The sequence below is a fragment of the Rhamphochromis longiceps genome, linkage group LG7 (assembly GCF_057381845.1).
Source record: "Rhamphochromis longiceps isolate RC_006_pf linkage group LG7, R_longiceps_female_GT1.1, whole genome shotgun sequence".
Taxonomy (NCBI): domain Eukaryota; kingdom Metazoa; phylum Chordata; class Actinopteri; order Cichliformes; family Cichlidae; genus Rhamphochromis; species Rhamphochromis longiceps.
In genome coordinates, this window is record NC_140563.1 from 27516102 (window position 1) to 27536514 (window position 20413).

At 40.6% G+C, this 20413-nt stretch overlaps 2 protein-coding genes across 2 annotated transcripts; one reads left to right on the forward strand and one right to left on the reverse strand.

The window, feature by feature from the left end:
• Positions 1–240: 240 nt before the first annotated feature.
• Positions 241–15149, reverse strand: utp4 (UTP4 small subunit processome component). The gene is made up of 17 exons (XM_085413146.1): positions 15001–15149; positions 13387–13551; positions 10316–10504; positions 10122–10206; positions 9642–9731; positions 9313–9524; positions 9063–9234; positions 7208–7299; positions 6897–6993; positions 6273–6337; positions 5411–5530; positions 4856–5012; positions 3672–3778; positions 3490–3585; positions 3217–3402; positions 1875–1985; positions 241–810 (listed from the first exon to the last, which is right to left on the reverse strand). The coding sequence occupies exons 2-17, from the start codon at positions 13543–13545 to the stop codon at positions 694–696; spliced, it is 2055 nt and encodes a 684-aa protein (XP_085269272.1). The 5' UTR covers positions 13546–13551; positions 15001–15149; the 3' UTR covers positions 241–693.
• A 198-nt stretch (positions 15150–15347) lies between these two features.
• On the forward strand, positions 15348–19168 carry chtf8 (CTF8, chromosome transmission fidelity factor 8 homolog (S. cerevisiae)). Its single transcript, XM_085413147.1, has 3 exons — positions 15348–15512; positions 16733–16856; positions 17741–19168. Exons 1-3 carry the CDS (start codon positions 15493–15495, stop codon positions 18005–18007), a joined length of 411 nt encoding a protein of 136 aa, XP_085269273.1. The 5' UTR covers positions 15348–15492; the 3' UTR covers positions 18008–19168.
• Positions 19169–20413: the final 1245 nt, after the last annotated feature.

The window sequence follows — 20413 nt, forward strand, 5'->3', positions numbered from 1 at the left end:
AGCTGTGGCTACAATGTAGCTTGCTATTGCCAGTGTGTGAATGTGAATGGGTGGATGACTGAATGTAGTGTAAAGCGCTTTGGGGTCCTATGGACTAGAAAAGCGCTATACAAATGCAGGCCATAACTGTGCAGATTAATTTATTCCATTAAAGGGAACAACATGAACATTTTAAAAACACAAATTAACACCAAAGCACAGGTTTAAAAACGTTCGCTTCATATGTCAACAGTACTGTAATCAGAGTGGCATTTGGCTTTATTTTCTCTAAAAGCATACAGTTCTGTGAGATATAAGTCATGCATGAACTAGTTTTCAGCACTACTGAGACAGGATGTTTCCAATTATAGAGATCTTGTGCAAATGCAAGTCCTACATATTTGTTTAATAGTCACACGGAAGGAAAAGGAAATCCAGGTTAAAGATTAGAAGTCATCCAGGTCTTTGTGTCTTTGAAACGTTCCATCATTTGTCTTTTCCCCATCATATAGCTCCAGTCTGGTTTACACTTTTGGTTTCCAGCAAGTTCATAACATTAAGTGAAGAAGAGACAAAGATTTCAGCGCACTTCTGCATCCAACACAGATAACAGTAAATACTTTATTTTATTTTCAAATTACATTATCAAAACTTTTTGTACAAAATGGATACTTAATACAACGAGGTAACAATCTCATCCTATCACATGTACTTTTAGGTTGCAAACTTCTTCTGGCGGACAGGTGCTGGCAGCTGAGACATGATGTCCAGGAGGGGGCGCTCCACTACCACCAGAGAGAGATCCTCCAATAGACTGACACACATGAGGTGCTGTGGGACAAAAGATCAGTAGAAGAGATGTCAGCAGAAAAGTGGTAACTAAGTGGCTTGGTGAAAGAAGCATCAAAATTCTGGATCCATGGCCAGGAAACGGCACAGAACCCACTGAGAACTTGCAGTGAATCCTCAAGAAGCTGGTGGACAAACAAAACCCACAAATTCTGACGAACTCCAAGCACTGGTTATGCAAGAACGTATAACCAGTATAATATCCACAGAGGCAGGTGTCTGCCACAGCCAACGAACCCAAGTGCTACAATCTACAACACACATTAGCAGAATGTGAGATACAAGTTGGAACGGCATAAACTGAGACACACAACCAAGTGGTTGTGATAGTGTACAGGAATATTTGTGCCGCCGTCTCCCTCTGGAAGATATCATCAGCTGTGGTTGTGAACAACAGTGCCAAGGTCCTGTGGGACTTGAAATTCCAGACAAACAAGGAACTGCTAGTTCTAAACTTCCAGGATCTTCTCTCCCTTACACGAATCTAAAAATAAAGTGCTCTGCTATTGGACTGAGCTACAAACAATGAACTGAAAACCGTTGCTGTACATCCACCCTTACCTGACATAGTGCACCTTACAACACAAAAACATATTTTATTTTCCAGCATGTTTATAACTTTAGCCAATAGCAGGACTTTCTCTTTTCATTTGCTCTGGTTAACTTTGTGTCTTCCTCACTCACAGTGAAGAACAGTCACACTTTAGTGACACGTGGCTACAAGTGTGCGAGCTAGTATAACAGCTTCATGTGAAGGATTAATGGAAGCTGAAAGTTATTTTTTATTATTTGTAGTTTATTGTTTATTTGTTGCAACAACAATGACATTGCTCAAATGTCTCATTTGAAACAAGGTGGTTTCTTTGCTTTTTGACCACCGTGCAGCTCTGAATTATTTGTCTGACTGTGATGATGTGTATTTCACAAGGTGGGATTTCATCCTTGAAAATTACTACATGTGCGCTTATAAACATAGATGAGTGTGAAGCGGACGCTACTGTTTGAAGGAGTAAAATGAAAGATTGTAGTCACCATAAATATCCTACCTGGAAACTCTTACAGATCTTAAAGGCATGGCTTTGTCCAATCCTCTGTGACACAGGAAGGCTCTTTAATGTCATTTGATTCCAGAGCACTGCATTCAATTCTGGGAAGGGCTGCATGTAGATACAAAGACACAGAAATACACAGTGACAGAAAGAGATTAGTAAAGCCTCAAGATTCTCAAAAAATCTTTCTAAAAATATAGCCAGCTCTTGACAGAGGCGGTCGCACTTTCTCCCTCTCCCTTATCTTTCCTGCTTGGCTTCTCATGTCTTTTGTATAGTCTCGCTTATTCTAACCCTAAGAGAGTCTCCCAGACTTGTTCTCTAAAAACCTAAAGAAGAATTATGGATTTGATCAACTGGTCCCTTAACAGAATTGACACCCTCCTGGGCTTGGGAGAGCCTGATTGTCCTGCGGAGACGTTTGTTGCCAGATACTCGATGGTTGGTTGCGTCGTGTGTCTGGCGACACTCTCGATGGAGGACATTGAACAGCTGATTGGAGCTGGCTCGGACCTGGCTTATCGAAGAACATGAAGCGGCTATAGCTGTTCAAAATCCCACAAGGCTGGCCGACATGATAGACGATGGGCAGGGCTGTGAGTACTCAGACTGTGTTTGTTTTTAAACGCAATATGGATAAGATCTTGAAGAAGAACAATGGGAATTGAGAGACCTGTTGACCAGTGACTGACATTAGACCAACTGTAAAATTGGAAGCAGTTTGTTCGCACTAACCAAAACAACTACCATCTTCCTCTCATGCGACCCCCCCTGGCGCCAGCTGGATGCTCAAGGCAAAAGCTGGCGGGAATAACAAAAATTCTCCCAAGGACTTCTCGATTAATTGTCCTAATGGATACATACAAACTAATCCAAAGATATTAGTTAATCAGTCATACAAGGGAACATCAGTGAAGAGAAGTATAAATGCAGACCACAGAATGTTCAACAAGGTCTGAAATAACTGCTGAACTGTCCATAAATCCTTGGAGAGGGTTAAAATGTTTGCTCATGACTCAGACACACACAGATGTTTAAACTGCAGTGGTGTCCATAGTAGGAAACCACAGAAACAGCTGCTGCTCTCCACAGAAGTCTGCAGTGCTTTGTAGTTTTGTGTGCTCAAAAACAACACTGCTGAATTAGTTATGATGTAGCATGAAGAGAGAGGCAAGCACAGTGGTGTTAGTCACATGATCAGGGCTGCCACTGGTTCTGGACTTCCTGTTATTAAAGCTTATCGAGACCATTGAATCATATTCAGCTTTCTCCTCCATCTCTATCACACTGACGCCTGGGCCAACTATTTTAACACAGCTATGGACATGCACACACATACCAGACTCTGATCAATGATGCAGAACATGTATGTGTCGTGCAGAATGATGTGATCCGGGTTTTTCGGGTTGAAGGTAATGTGGGTGATGGGCGTGTCCCGCTCCAGCCACAGGGAAAGCAGTCCTTGTGCCTGCAGTCTTCGACTCCACTGTGTGTACTCCTTCTGCACCAAGGAGAATTCAAAGATCTGCACACGACAGAGAACACATGCAGTTACAGGATCTGTTGGTTACTATGAGATCTGAGTAAAACTAAATCTTAAGCTGTTTCTGACCTGCTGGTCAGCATGCACAGAGATGAGATTGTTGGTCACTGGGTGGATGGCGATTGTAGTCGGACAGGAGTTGTACACAGGAACCATACAGTGGAGCTACAACAAAACAAAAATTACAATTTTACAAACTCCAATCTATCAAAAATGATTCAAGTTTGACACATCAATAAATCAGAACTCACCTTCATCTTGTGGAGGTTGTAGATGTGGATCTCACAGTCAGTGTTTGCTGTAGCCAGCCATTTACCATCATCACTGGCACAAAGGAGGTGCACTGGCTGTCTGGAACCTTGATATCCAACACACATACATACACACACCAGTTATGCAAGATGTTATCAAACAGTTACAACTGCACAGTATAGCTGCATGTAGCATTGGCAGGGAATGGCCTTCGTGCATTAGGATTTGTTTACATGTGACCACACTGGCAATTTGCATCATGGAGCAGAAGCAGTGAGGATCTCTGGCAAGAAGCCTGAGGAGAGTTAAGCAAGAGTTGAGTCTACTGCTACAATCTACAAAGAGGAAACAATAACTTGACAGAAAGAGCTGCATCAGGTCGGGAATGCCTACTGGTTACCATTTAAGTCCGGCTTTGATCTGTCCCTGTAAATATCGGGCTTTACAGAACCGTCCCTAGACATTTGAGGGAGAACGTTTAGTGCAATCATTTCTTTATATTTTCCTTCCAAGGGGCCAGACCTTCTTGTACCGTAATCTTATTACAAGAAGCTATGATGAATCCAAATTTGATATTTTTGATGCGTCATAAATATGTATAAAGGAGGTCAGAACAGCGAGTTTACAGGCATCTGTAAAACATGGTGGAACGTCTTGCTTGGCTTAGGATTATTTTTCAACCAGAAGTATTGTTAAAATTATTGCAATTGTAATTAAATGAACACACAATCACTGTCAGCTTTTTGATCACCATGCAATATCATCTGGACAGTGGTTTCATTTATCAGCATGACAAAGATCCCAAACAGTCTCCCAGCACAGTAAAACTATACCTGGATAGAAAAGTGGAAAAAAAATGCACACAATGGTGTGCGTGCGTGCGTGTGTGTGTGTGTGTGTGTGTGTGTGTGTGTGTGTGCGTGCGTGCGCGTGTGTGTGTGTTGGACTCTGGACTCACTAACAGGCTCCGAGGAGCATGGAGTCTAGGAGCCAGCTTCAAGTTCCAAAAACGCATTCACTCGAATGCATTTTTGGAACTTTAGCCTTGGTGAGATCACTCAGGCCTGGGCATTAATTTGCTTCAAAATATGATGCATGTACACAATATATTGTGTTTAAGGTACTGTCTTGTCTTTCCGTTTGGTTTGGCTTCTGTGGGTTGTGCTCCTGGCTTTCCACTCACCGGTCTTATGTTTAAGGGTATGAAGATATCTGCACTCCTGTTGACTGACAGCAACAACAATAACTGAAGATTGGCAGGAGGAAGCAAAGAGTTTGGAGGAGTCAGAGGAGAAGCAGAGCTGGTGGACCGAGCGAAGCTCTTTAGGCAGCTTGGACACCTGGAGAGATGAAGACACAGAGACCATCACACTTTGTTATATTTAGTGAAAGGCATCATTTTACTCTTGTGATTATTTGAGCAGCTTTACATGTAAAAACTTTTGTTGGATGGTAAATTGACACATCCAGTGAACCTGCGGTCTACACCCCGGTAGCTTGTCAAGGGGGGTAAATGTTAGTTTTAGCCACTCTGTGGTGCATTGAGAGAAGAGCTGTGCACTGTTTGCACTCACAGTTCTTGACAAGAGGGACATCCCACACAGTACTTAAGACACATACATTGCTGAAGTTACTTTACACCTTTAGAAAAACAAAAGAAAACAAAAACTCCTGCTATGATTTAAAGTTGTGTTATTTAAGTGCAATGTCACAGGCATGCTCGTGCTAAGGTACCCACCTTGTTAATGCTGATGGTGTTGTTATACTGTATTCTGTAGAGACGAACACTGGAGACAGTGGAATATGCCAACCAGCCTCCACATGCAGACAAAGCACTACAGCAGATGTGATCCTCTCCCTGCAGGAAGCGACACACAAAGTATGGATACATCAAGCACACTAGCGCCTAAAGCTAATTCTTCAAGGGTCATTGTTAAGTGTCTTGTTCAATCTGACTGAAAGGAAACAGAAAGGCCACACTAACACACTAGGGACATCATTTCCCTGCAATTAAATTAAATGTATTTTATTAGAAGACAATGTAATTATATTTAAAGCTGGTCACATTAGAATTAGAAGGTCAAAGTCTGTTTTTTTAATTTTATTTATTTATGTATTTATTTAACACACTATAAAGACATAATACAATTGCAGTGCACCCCCAATTTTGTTGCACATGTACAATTACAATAAAGGACGTTTCTATTATTAGGATGTTTTGCTGGACTCTTACCATGTGTGCAATCATGCTGCTGTAGTTTTAGCAAATGTCCTATAAAGTTATTTTGTGAATCACAGGACGTACACAAGAAAACTTCACTGTAAAAACACTTTTCGCACATATAAGGGCGTTAAACACACAAACAAGACAGATTATATATTTTAGTGTTTATGTCAACTAAACACTGATAAGTTACCAGATTTCATGATTGTAGAGAATTGTTTTTTCCTGTACACTTTCTAAAAATGTGACATTCCTTGTGAACAGAAAGGCCTTGACGCCACAGCTCGAAAGGAAGCAGCCAACTTTTAGAGCGTTGCAGCAAACCAAATGTTGCTCTGAAAGAAACTACGGATACATCGAAAATATTAACACATACCTTCCTCTTCAGCTCGATCAGCTTCTCTGGTTTCCTCTTCACAGGTAGACGGTCACCAGGTTTTCCTGTGTGTACATAACAGAATTATTACACTTTAGCTTTTCCACCAGTACCTACTCGGCACAACTCAATTAAACTCCACTCGGTTTCTGCCACATCTATTACAACTGAGCACCACCTAATGCATGTGGGATTGTTACAGCAGTGCAGCCAAAAGTCCTGTGACGCAGTATGTGACACAAACACAGCACAGCGATGGAGGTCGTCAAGGCGATGGTACACCTGCTGTCATTATTATTATTATTATTATTTACTCATCAAGGATTCTCATTACTGGACTGTAATTCATGCAAAGCTGCTGTAGTATTCAAGAATAAACTGTGGAACTGGAAATAATCATTTGTTTTATTTGTCCCTTCAAGGGCAATTTTCATTGTTAGCAAATCAGTGAAGGTGCCGAGTGCACAATTAGCACGACGAACAAAGCTGAAGCAGACACAATAAGGGGATTATTCTCAATAGCAGTAGAATTTTTTTGTTTCATTGTTGATTAACTACGTAGATCAAAGAGCTCCTTACATTTTCTTATAGTTAAATGTTTCTCTATTCAAGTGTGTTGCTCACCATGTCCTTCACTTTCTCCAAGTTTCCACAGCTCTAAGCGATCAGGGAACTGGAAGAGAAGGAGTCCAGCTTTCTTTGCACAGCCAACCAGGCTCCTCTACAAGAAGACAGAAAAAAAGGTCACTGCACATTGTAACAGGAACAGTCATGGACAACATTGTTTTAATAAATGGTATTAAACATTATTAAAGTGCTTCAGAATAATTTGTTAACAGGCTAATCCATGAAATACAGATAGAATAACAGGTTAGTTCAATTTTAAAGACGCCACTTTAGCTGAATTGACTTGTTCGACGTTTTCTTCTACTCACATGTGGAAAAGCTATTTTGCGCAGTGCTGACTCTTGAGTGTTCTTCTCCACCTTATCCAGCAATGGGCGCACCACCAACTGGGTGTCCATACCTGAAGGAAAATATCGAAACTTTACATCTAAACTTTAAATCCCTGGGTTGCTTCTTTAGCCACTTTGATTTAATGCGCTGATTTGCATGATCCCAAATGTTTTTTCCTTTTGTCACCTTAACTTTTTACAAACACACATCATGAGACCAGCATGACTGAATTTGAATGTAAAACTAACGGCAGCAACAGCAACTTGACTTTTAAAAGACAGGCCCTCTCTATACCCAGCTCTATTATCCATCTGGACACTACCATAACCACAAACAGACCACTAATAGGGACATGACATTGTGTTCAATAAGACTTCTATACAAGCCACCTTCTTTGTGCAACCAGGGTTGTTGCCTGTACTGGCCATTAGAATGAGCACAGATTTGAAGCACAGAAGCGAGCCATCCTTTATTTTCCACATTTTCCAGCCTTCGTTTCTCACATGTACCAAACAGCAGAAAATAGTCTGCTCCAGATGCTTCTGGACAAGTGGAAATACTCAGTGTTATTTAGGTGAGGTTGCTGCCTTGAGAGGATGCACTGGAGGCAACACTGGTGATGCCCTCTTTGTAGAGGTAAATGCAGTTACCTACACTTTGCACATCAGGCAATCTGACATCACAGACTTTGTCCTGGGGAGGTGGCAGGTTAACACAGTGTTGAATACTTGCATTCCTACATTCATCTCTAGATCAGTGATTTTCAGAGTGAGCCGGGGCCCCCTGGTGGCCACAAAGATACTACTGCAGAAGGGCCGCAGAAATAACAGAAATTCAGCTTGAAATTACTCTGTGTACAGCTACATATTCATATAAATGTATTTTTTTTTATATAAAAAGCAAATTAAAACATATAATTTGAGATGGTTAGTTTGTGATATTATTCATTACGTTGACCTGAATTTACTGCTTTTGTATTTAGGTTTGTGTCTAAGTGGCAGGTGAGTCTCACTTTGTCTTTAACACTTTGCGTATGACTGGGTAACATTCACAAGGACATAACTCTCCCTCATCTTTTGATTAGAGTGAAGATTTAAGCTTGGGTGGGCTCTATGGGAGTTTCTTGTTTTTAAGTAGGCCACAGCACTCTTGAATTTGGGAATGGGTGCTCTAGAGAGCAGGTCACAGGAAACTTCAAGGCTGAAATATTGGCTAAAAAACCCAAAAAAAGACATGTTAAAATATGCTGCAAATACTAACTTCTATGTTTGCTTGAGGTGAGGAGGATGACATTTTATTAAGACGCTTTGTCCCTTTCCTTCTCATTCATTTATTGGGGAGCCCGTCTCCAATGATTAAACAGCATGAACCTTCATGCTGGCACACATTTAAATGTCTCTACGGCACACGAACACCTCTGACGTCTGTCCCTGTGCCTTTGGTGTACTACATATGAGCTCACGTGATTACTCCTATGTATTTTTAAAAGATAAATTTATGTGAATGCATCACTTTGTTTGAAATTACACATTAATCTCTAAATTTGAGCATAATATCATTTTTTCCTATTAAATGACCTAAAAATTACTGACTGTACCTTTAATCTAATAAGGCAGCTCTACTCCTTTGGAAGATCAAAAAACTAGTTCAGTTACAGCTTCACCTACAAAGCTCATCTTTCGCTACCAGCCATCATGTCAATAGCAACATTAAAAGAACACTTAGAAAACATCTTTACTGACAGAATCGTGGACTCATCGCCTGTATAAACTTTGAAACATCAACAATAACCGATTACATATAGAAACTTCCAAAAGCAGATTTAACACTTACCTCCAGAAACCACTGCGGTGTCTGTGTGAGCAAGTGCACTCACATCATGGGAGTGGTTTCGAAACGTCCTGGTCCGGACCCACTCTTTATCATGCTGGTCCACGGTTGAGGAGATGAACTGGAACTGGATGACAGTGCCCTCGGATGTTCCAGCTATGACACTGCTCTCATCCTGTGAAGCATTTATAACCAGTGACTTTACAGGTGTGTGCACCCATAGCTAGCTGCAGCAGTGAGTGTATCATCTCACCTTTGAAACGGACAGAACCAGAACATCCCACTTGGTGACCAGGTAAGTTCTAACCAGAGTTCCTGTGAGTCCGTTCCAGATCTGGACCTTTCCTGCAGAATCACCACTGATGATGGTGTGGTCGGACAGATAACCAACACTCCAAACAACCACTTCTTTATTCTTTGATGCTCCCATAGCCCTGTCCACCAGCAGTCTGCGTGTAGCATGCCCTGCAGTCACAAACACAATCACATCAGTAAAGAACACACATCTCTTCTCATGCTCCATTTCAGTTTTAACTGATTGTATTTCTGCTAATTGTGCAAAGCAGCTCAAGGAGAAAATACCCGTCTCTGCATCAAAGATTGTGATCATGTCAGTCATTCCAGCAGCAATCTGTGCACTCGATGGATGCCAGCACAAAGATATGATGCGTCCTAAAGAGGTCAAATACAACTGAATCAGGCGGGTTCACAAACACAAATATTTGTTTAAGACAGTTTTGTCATCCAGTGGTTAATAACACAAATGATCTCATCTTCTCATTAGTATAGGTGCTGTCTCTGTCTCTCCAGAGCGCAGACTCCAAGTTGGAGTCAGAAAAAACTCGATGCACCATTTGTGGTACAAATTTGTATTATGCAAAAGCACAGCCTGACACCATTTTAAGTTCAGTTGATCTGTTTTCAATACAACACACAGACGACAATCGCAGCTGCAGTAATATTAGCTGTTCTACTGTTCACTGTCTAACGTTTGTAGCCATTTTAAAGACAGAAATGTAGACTCTTTAAAGAAAAGACCTGTGAACTAGTTTGTCGTCTTACCTTTATGTCTGTTGAGGTTTCTTTGAAACTGGATCCTCTCCTCCAATATTGCAAATATCTTTACAGTCCCGTCCTCACAACCAACCTGACCCAGAAAACATTTCTTGTGATTAATGTATCAACAAGACTTCCTGATGAGTCTGACACAGGAAATATCTGAAGTGTAAAATAACATCCAGAAGGTTTACACTCACTGCCAGCTGTGTTCCCTGGCTGTTGCTACTGATGGTCCAGATTGGTCCTCCATATGCATCTACAGTATACTGGGGCCTCAGGTTCTCCAGGTCATACTCTATGATCTCTCCATTCAAACCAGCACTGAACAGTCGATGGCCCACCCAACACAGAGCCTCAGTAGCTCGGCCATCCTGTCCTGGGATCACCTGAGAAAATTAAAACCAGTGTGGAGGTTAGGTTCATTTGGTCTGCAGCCGTGAATCATCTACCTTCCTTCTGCCATTACAGAAACAACAGACACAACACAAAAGCAAAGTACAAAATACCCAAACCAAAAATTTATAATAATTTTAGCATCATATTATTACCCTCAAGACCACTTTTACAAAACTCCATTATGCGATTGAGGGGTTTGAAAAAATGTAGAAAAATGCAAACCCTGAGCTTTGGCACCTGACACATCTCGCACTCACAGCAGTGATCATCATGCCTGTGGCTACATTTAACCACTTTCATTGGCTTTTAGCAATAAAAAAAAAGAAAGAAATTTGGACAGTAACCAGAAGCCTTGGTCTTGAACATCCACCCATCATCCACACTTCAAACGGTGAGGTGGATGTGTCTCTTTGTGCAGTTCGAGTGTCTGGCTAGGCTCTTTAACATGGTTACTGGGGGTGAGGGGGTTCCCATGCCTGCCACTCTCCACTTGTCGTGGGAGCTTCCTGACATCTTCTCTCTCACACACTAACACACAGCAGAATTGTATTTTTGTTTATCTCCTTTTATTTTTTAAGGTGCTATGTGCATTTTTAGATCTATTTGGTACAGATGCAGGAGTTGGAGACCCAGTGTCTCTGTTGGCTTCATCCTTGACTCCTTCAATAATGAGGGAAATTACTGCACAAAAAAACAACACTATGGTTTAAGAGTGTGACAAAAAGTGATACAGAGCAGTGAAGGGTTCCCTACAATTAATCTTCCAGCCATTATCAAAACTACACTATACTGCTGAAGTAATCACTTATCTGCCTTCACGCGCATTTGAATTTGATGGACGTCTCATTCTTAATCCATAGGGTTCGATATGATGCCAGCCCACCCTTTGCAGCTGTGACAGCATCATCCTCCCTGGGAAGGCTTTCCACAGGTTAGGAGTGTGTTTATGGAAATGTTTCATCATTCTTCCATAAACACATTTATGCGTCCAGACACTAATGTTGGATGAGGAGGTCTGGCTCAGTCTCCGCTCCAATTCAAATTCAAATTCAAATTTTATTTGTCACGTACACAGTCATACACAGTACGATATGTAGTGAAATACTTGGACAACTGCTCGTGACCTAAAGAGAACAAAAAGGAAACGGCTATGAATAAGATAGGAAATAAATATGAAAAATTAAAAAGGGTAAATTTAACTAGGAAGGAATAAAATATAAATTAAGGTTAAAAATGAAATAACTGTACAACACAAATTAGAATGAAGGGTAAATTTAACTGGGAAGAATAAGATAAAATATATAAATTAAAGTTGAAAATAAAATAACTGTACAACAAAATACACAATATAGAACTATATAAGAATGTATGAAGGAATCTAAATATAAATAAATATATACACAATAACAGCAGCTGTACAAGTATTAACCGGAAATGAAGAATATAGTGACCAGTGTTGTGCAAAACCAAAGTCCAGAATGTCCAGTGTGTGTGTAAGAACCATATGTGTGGGTCAGTACTGTGTGGTGGTGTGATTGAGAGACCGTATCGCCTGCGGGAAGAAGCTCCTCCTCAGTCTCTCTGTGTTGGTCTTCAGGGAGCGGAATCGCTTTCTGACCTCAGCAGAGAGAACAGTCTGTTGTTGGGATGGCTGAGGTCCTTCACGATCTTCCTGGCCTTGGTCCAGCACCGCCTGCTGTAGATTGAGTGCAGGTCAGGGAGCTCGGAGCGGATGGTGCGCTCAGCTGACCGCACAACCCTCTGTAGAGCTCGTCTGTCCTGCATGGTGCTGTTCCCGAACCAGGTTAAGATGTTTCCCGCCAGGATGCTCTCTATGGTGCACGAGTAAAAGTTCCTGAGCACCTTGGAGGGCAGTTGGAAGTCTCTCAAGCGTCTGAGGTGGTAGAGACGCTGTCGGGCCTTTTTCACCCCCATCCCAAAGATGTTCTGTTGGGTTGAGATTAGGACTCTGTGCAGGTCAGTCAAGTTCTTCCACGCCAAACTGTTCATGTCTATATGGACTTTGTTTTGTGCACTGGTGTGCAGTCATGTTGGAACAGGAAGGGACCATCCCCAAACTGTTCCCACAAAGTTGGGAGCATGAAATTGCCAAAAATGTGTGAGCATGCTGAAGGGTTTAGGGTTTCTTTCACTGGAACTATGGGACCAAGCCCAACCCCTGAAAAACAACCCCACACCACCAAACGTAACACTTGGCACAACACAATCATACAAGTACTCTTCTCCTAGCAACCTCCAAACCCAGACTCATCCATTGGATTGCCAGATGGAAAAACGCTCCATTACTCAAGAAAACATGTTTCCACTACTCTAGGAACCAGTGGTGGCGTGCTTACACCACCTGTATGTGACGCTTGGTGATGTAAGGGTTGGATGCAGTTGCTTGGTCGTGGAAACACATTCTATGAATCTCTCTATGCATTGTTCTGGAGGCCATATGAAGTTTAGAGGTCTGTAACAAATGAACCTGCAGAAAGTTGGAGACTTCTGCAGACTATGCACCTCAGCACCTGATCTCACTCTGTGATTTTACACATCGTACCATTTTATGGCTGAGTTCCTGTTTACAGTACTACTAACAGTGGACTGTGGAATGGTTAGTAGAGAGGTAATTTCACAACTGAGCTTGTTGCACTGGTGGCATCTTCTCACAGTACAATGCTGGAGTTCACTGAGCTTTTGAAATTGATCCATTCTTTCACAAATGATTGTAGAAGCAGTCTGCATACCTAGCTGCTTGATTTTATATACTTGTAGCCAACTCGGGTGTTCCAATGGATGATTTGGATGTGTGAATGAATACTTAGTGCATTTAAACCATGCAGTAATGTCATCTATCTGATGGCATTACCTTTTCTTGGAAGAAATTGTCATTGAAGTTGAAGATTTCTACTGCGCCATCAGCCCGGGCCACAGCCAGCCGCTCAGTTTGACTGTTGAACGCCATGGTCCGGATAGCACTCGGCATGTAGTCGAAGAAGCGGACTCGGTGTACTTTAAACTCGCCCATTATTGACTAGAAAACAGGAAAAAAGGTAGTCTCATTTCAGTGACAGCTGGGCAAAAGAAGCAAAACAATACTCATAAAACAACCTTTAATGGCATTTTGAAGTTCATTGAAGGTTTTTCTTAGTAAGAAATTGACAATTCCAAAAAGCCCAAATTATTTTTTGAAAACACTTACTGCCGATCTGAAAATGTACCTAGAATACATAAAGACGTTTCTTACAATTTGCAGTTTTATCATATAAAACGCTTCGTCCTTTTCCACGAGCAGTCACCTCTGCCTGCCAGTATATCACAAAGTTTGACAAGATTAAGACCTTGTATCAAAGCAATAAAATGAAAAGTTCGCCATCTCCAGTTCATAAAATATACAGAAATGAGCAGTCTTTTCACTGTAATGGAGATTAAAAAAAAAAAAATCATCCAAAAGTTCAGGAAAAAAACCCAGATAGATACAAATGATAAAATTTTTTGTACATGATTAAGTGAAATAACTATTTGATGCCTTGAAGCCCAGTCAAAATTCTGGCTCCCACAGACTGGCTATGCCCCCTTGTGGCACATCTCAACATGAGTTTTGTCTCATCTATGGTGATGGCACACCATAGATGAGACAAAACAGCTGTCAGATGAGCTCTGATGAGATACAAGACCATCAGAAAGGAGCTTTGTGAGAGGGTGACAACTTCCGGTGAATCGGGATCCTGCTATGTGGAGTTGTTTACAATACATCTGCTCCCTACACCATCTTGCTGCGGACCCTAACTCGGGGAATGTTGAATGCCCAGTCCAGATACCTCGAACTCCGGAGTTAGCGCGTTCAAGAAAAAGCGAGGGAGGAAAAACAGGCTTTTGCATCAACACCACATATGAGTGGACGGAGTGAGGCCTAGGGTCTTTTCCGGAGCACTTCAGAGTTTGTATGGGCAGTGTGTGTGTGTGTGTGTGTGTGTGTGTGTGTGTGTGTGTGTGTGTACGGCGTCCATTTCTGTGTCTCCATGTTGGGTGAGTGTTTATATATGCGTGCATGAGGGTGGGAATGTATGTTTGTGTCTGTGTGTGCTTGTTTGTCTGTGTGTCAAAACGCGTCTTAGACTCCCTCTTTCTCTTATAACATCTCAGCCCCCCAGGTGTGGGGGAGCCTGAGATGTTCTACTTTGTTCGTTACAACGGGCTGACATGTGGATAAACATAACCAGTTAATGTGAACTGTAACACCGGTCTGCCACCTGAGGTACATAATGAGTAAACGAGTTAAAAATCTCTCACACGCTGCGCTGAATATATTAATCAAACAAATATCACAAAATTCACACATCTAGGTAAAAAAAAGTGCTCGCTCTGTGTGCTAATATAACTGCGACAACCTACTCGTTAGCAAAGTGTAACACCTTACAGCTCATTACAAACACGTCGTGTAATTCAGTTGCATTAATTATTAATGTAAAACATAAGTTACCAACTGTGCCTCTTCGCTGTCGCCAGACTATCTTGAACACCAACTGAGACACGCCAGGACCCACGTTGTTACCCTTTGAACCGGTAGTGGATTCATGGACATACGTCATCACGTCGACAGTACGGACAACGGCTTGGATAAAATGTAGTGGATAGTAGTTGCATATGGATTTATTGGAATGGTTCATTCAACTGCTCCAAGTATCAGGGAGTTGGTAATTGGTGCATGGATTCTTTGTGGAATGGGAATCTCCCATCGTGTGCTGTAGATTACATCCCGGAGTCTTGTTACTTCAGTTCAGTAGGTGGCGGTAATACACCTGGTTGTTGATGTCAAGCGCCGAAGAAGACGACGAAGAAGAAACGCTCCCAGTGGGCGGGAAATACTGTCGGAATACGAACTGAGTGAAGAGTGCTGGTTTGTTACTGCAGCTGAAGCGCTACATCGGTAGCAAATTAGTTAGTGTTATTGCCAATCGTTATTGACGGGAGGATGGTTCAAATAATGATCAGGTAAAACTGATGAGCGAACTTTATCTTTCCATTACTTAGTGCCAAATATATGTTTATGGGGGAAATACTCAAGGCAAGTTCACGCTAATGATCGGAACAACTATAGTGTCATTAGCCACATTTTAAGAGGAGAGTAGAATTGATACTTAAATTTAAAGCGGGATTTATGGTCCAGCAACACTTCTGACAAAGACTAGACCATTGAAAGGCTTAATGTTTGGTTTGTTAAAAGTAAGAAAAGGCTCATTTCATATTTATATCCTGTTCATAGCCTGTACATAGCTTGTACTCACTACAGCCTGTACATACTTATAGTTATAGAATAGTCACAACATACTTCATACCGTGTACATTATAACATACCATAATAGACCCATTTCTGTAATATACTTACATATCTATACTATTGCTAATATATATTGTAATATATCTATATCACTAAAGCACTTCTGGATGGATGCAAACTGCATTTCGTTGCCCTGTACCTGTGACATGTGCAATGACAATAAAGTTGAATTCTATTCTATTCTATTCTATTCTTAAAAACTCAGGACCTGGGTATTCAAGCTCTAGTAAATCCTCCTGTGGTTTTGCCATGATGCTGACAGAGAGGGAGAGAAATGTTAGACATCCCTGTGTAGGCTTGGACAGGTGCATTCATCAGAGGATGAGATGGTTTTTTTTTTTTTCATTTTAACAAAATTAGGTTTAGGAAATTTATATCATTATACAGTATTGCTATCACATTATACATGCGGAGATAAAATACTTGTTTTAGCTCAATAAGTTTGTAGGAGAATGAGGGAAGTCAAGGTTTAAGTCTAAAGTTGAATCTGTTTCGTACATGTGAGTGGTGTGTGCCTGAGCTAACAGTGTGAATATTTATATTTTTTCTTTTTAGAATATATTGACACTTGAATGTTTGTTTTTTTACAATTAAGTTTTTAGGGGTACCTTTTTATTATAGAAAATTATAACTGTAAAATGTATTGAAATCTTTCACCACAAGGTGGCAGGATTTTATCAGAAAGTTTTGCTTAATTGTCCAGCATTGCCATTATTAAACGCAACTTTGAAAGGATGTTGTATTGCTCTTGAAATATAACTTTTAATCTGATGTTTTTTTATGTTAATTAAAAACATATGCTCTTTTATCTACCGAATTAAACAGGCTGAGTATGACTGCTTTATAGGCTGTTGATATGCATCTGCTCTTGTAGAGGCAGCCCGGATGGCAGCAGTCCCCCCGAGTGGCTGGTGGTGGAATTACAGGGGGAGATGGTGTCTAGACACAACTCTGGTCTGGCAGGAAATGTGATGGGAGATCTACTGTATACCAAAGAGGTACACAACATGCTGAAAAACACAGTATAGCCCCCCAAAAAAGATCATTTATGTATTTACTAAAATCCAGCATCATTTCCCTCAAAAATAATAGCAGTGTTTATAAATCAATTAAAATTAAGTTTATACGAGAATAGCACAATCTCACACAGAAGAAAGTACTTTAGGTAGTAATAAAGCAAGTTTATTTATGAAATGGGACAGTATTGGTACAAAATACAGACTGACATGAAAAGCTCTGTTTTCTGAATTTTTTCATTTTCAGTTTTGTTTTGAGTTGTCATTGTGTCACCCAAATGCAAGTTTTGGATAATACAAAGATTAATTAAAGAAATGCAAATAGTTTACAGGCTTCCAAACTTAGCTAACAATGTTAACAGAATGTGAAGAAACAGCTGCTATGTTATGTCGAAAACATCTGTGTACTTTGATTAATTTAATTCAGTTTCAAAATGCAGTCACATCAGTGCAAAAATGGCTGGTGAGAGAAAATGAGATGCTTAGGAATTTTCCATTCCCAGCATAAACACCATGGTCATACCAGCCACACAGACTCGTGAAGTCAGCATACTTGATGATAATATCAACATGTACAACTGAAGTAACAACAATGTTCGCTTCCACTTGTCTCAGTTGGGCTGTGCCTGTGGCTGCACAAGACTGCCATCAACTTGGCACTTAAGCGTCTGTTTGATACCCCTTTTTAGGGCTAAGACAGCAGACTTCCAAAAATGAACCCATGAGTCCTATTGTGTCAATAAATAACCAAATCATCAGATCAAAGAAAAAGTGGTACTTAAGTTGTTCTTGTAAATGGTCATCGTGTTGGGGGAAAGCTGAGAATCCACTGCCACTGTATTATTATTTTGTTTCCCATCCACCAGGGGGTGCCAGTGCTGATTGTAGGACATCACATTATCTACGGGAAGCAGGTCAAACTGGAGAAACCCTTTGCTGTTCTCACCAAGCACTCGGGCCATTCACAGGGCAGTCACAGCAGTAACAACGATGAAATAACACAGGAAGCAATGGAAACAGACCAACAAGGCTCTGCTTCCACATCTTATTCTGTGTCCGCACTCATTAAAACAAAACTGATTTTTAAGATCCGCCCCAAACCTATCATCACTAATGTACCCAAGAAGGTGTAGCAGGACTACATTTCATTGCTGGGACAGAGTCCCTGTCTGACTTGTCTTATTCTAAGAAGTATTTATACTGTGATGGTTTCTGATCTGAATGTTGTTGAAGGCAGCTTTTGGAAAGCAAAATAAGACATCAATGGGTTTGTCACTACCTGACTTTCTGTCCAAATTTAAAGAAAAACTGCAAATGAAAATTGTCATTTCCTTTTAATCATAGGAAAGACTGTATATGCTGGGCGGACTGATGGACAGGTGAAGCGTGTCTGAAGGCAAAAATTATATTTGTCATATATAATAACTGATGCACTCAACCTCAACCTTCGTGCCTCGCAGCAAGAAGGTTTTCTCTTCCTCCCACAGGATGAAGGCCTGCAGTTAGTGGGTCTTATCCTGTCTGTATTTCCTTTCCTGGGTGTCCCGTGCCTGTTGCGCCTGTGGTAGCTGGGATAGGCTCTAAACCTGTGACCCTGATAAGGACAAGTGAAAGAGATGTTTGTAACAGCAGTTTTTGTGTGCAGTCATGAATATATATTATAAAGAAATACTGGTGCAGACAAAGTTTTTTAGGGGCTTTGAACCAGAAATTAGACATACTTTCACTTACACTTTCTGTTTTACTTTTATTTTTGGTAAAATAGATTTAATTAAAATGGATTCATCGAGATAAAAATCAGATGATGCTAATTGTTTTGTAGTTTTAGTTCACCTTAACACTCTGGAGGGGAAGGGCACTGCAAATCAATACACATTTATTCGGAGTAACACATTTTGATCATTCCAGAGATTTGGGAACTCTGCCAGTGCACACTGAATTTGTTCTAGCATCACATAGTAGCCCAGAGTCTGAGAGCATTTTGAATTGGACTTTAAAAAAATAAAAAAATAAGCACTCACACACTCTCTCACAGATGCAGTGGATTTGGGTTCAGTATCTTCCCCAAAGATACATGCACACTGTGAGTCACTGAGCTATCTTCTCATCCCTTCTGTGTTTCTTTACTGTCTTTGGATTGATGCAGCAGTTGTATTATAATAAACTGAAGTGTAGATGATGAAATTGAATGATGTTAAAACTGAATAAATGTGATGTTTGAAACAAATACAGTTAAAAATAAAGGTTTATGGGCAGTTTAAGAATATGTACATGAATAAATTCAATATGTAATACTGTAATTGTCTAATGTGTTTTTGTTTTATCTGAATATTCCGTTCAGTTTGATTTATATAGCATCACAACAACAGTTGCCTCAAGGTGCTTTACATTATAAGGTAAAGGCCCTACAATAATAGAGAGAAATCCCATCAAACAACCCTCTTGGAGCAAGCATTTGGTGACAGTGTGAAGGAAAAACTCCCTTTTAACAGGAAGAAAGCTCTGGCAGAACAGATTTTAAGGAGGGTTCGCCATCTCCCACAGTCAGTTGGAGGTGATGGGAGAAAGACAGGATAAAAGACACTGTGGAAGACATGCATAGCTTGAAATGAATCGCAGGTTATGATGGAGGAGGCCTTCAGACAGGTGGGAACCCTGGCATGAGTCAGGGAGAGGTTGAACAGCCTGATGAGGATCCTTGCCAGCTGGCAAGGCTTTGACCACAGCCCTGGGGTGACAGGGCTAATATAAGAGAGGCTATAGTGGCATTGCTTTGGATTGTAGGCAGACTAGAGGTAAGTCAGCAGGGGGCTGAGCATTAACTGCAGTGTTGAATCTGTTAAAGACTGGCTCTCCTCACCACCCTCAGCTCTTCTGCTGTTGGATGGCAGGAATCCAGTGATTGTCTTCTTGCCACTCCACATCTCTCATGTTGTTCTGCTGGAGTATCCACTCCAGCTTTCTCTTGTAATTAGTAAATTGTATTTCCACTGTATATATCAGAAATTTTTAAAGCTTTTATTTTACAAGAAGTGCAGAGAGCAGTGGGAAAAGCAGGGCTGCAACTTTGAAATCATTTGCGTGGAATCCAAGACTGTCCTTCACGTGACTCCTTCAGAAAGCTTCACGAGGAGGAACAGGACATAGACGTTATTTCACTTTGGGAAATTCACATTATAGCAGCAAGGAAAAGCGAATTAAAGATATAGCAGAAAAAATAAATGAATAAGAAAAAATTCTGTACAAAAAAGCAAAAAATAAAACCTATAAAATGTATAATATTTACAAATATTTATAAAGAGTCAATGCACTCAAATTGAGAATTTTTTGTTTCATATGCATATAAAGTGCAGTAGGATTGATGCTATAAAGAACTGTATAATGTTTTGATCCAGCCTAGGAAGGATGAACTTAATTAAAATTTGTGTAGAATCGCTTATCAGAATTTCCACTTTATGTAATTTGTCTGGTTACATTTTCACTATTTTTGCTTTATCTAGTTGGCAAGGGATTTTGCAGATTTAATGCCATGTTTAGAG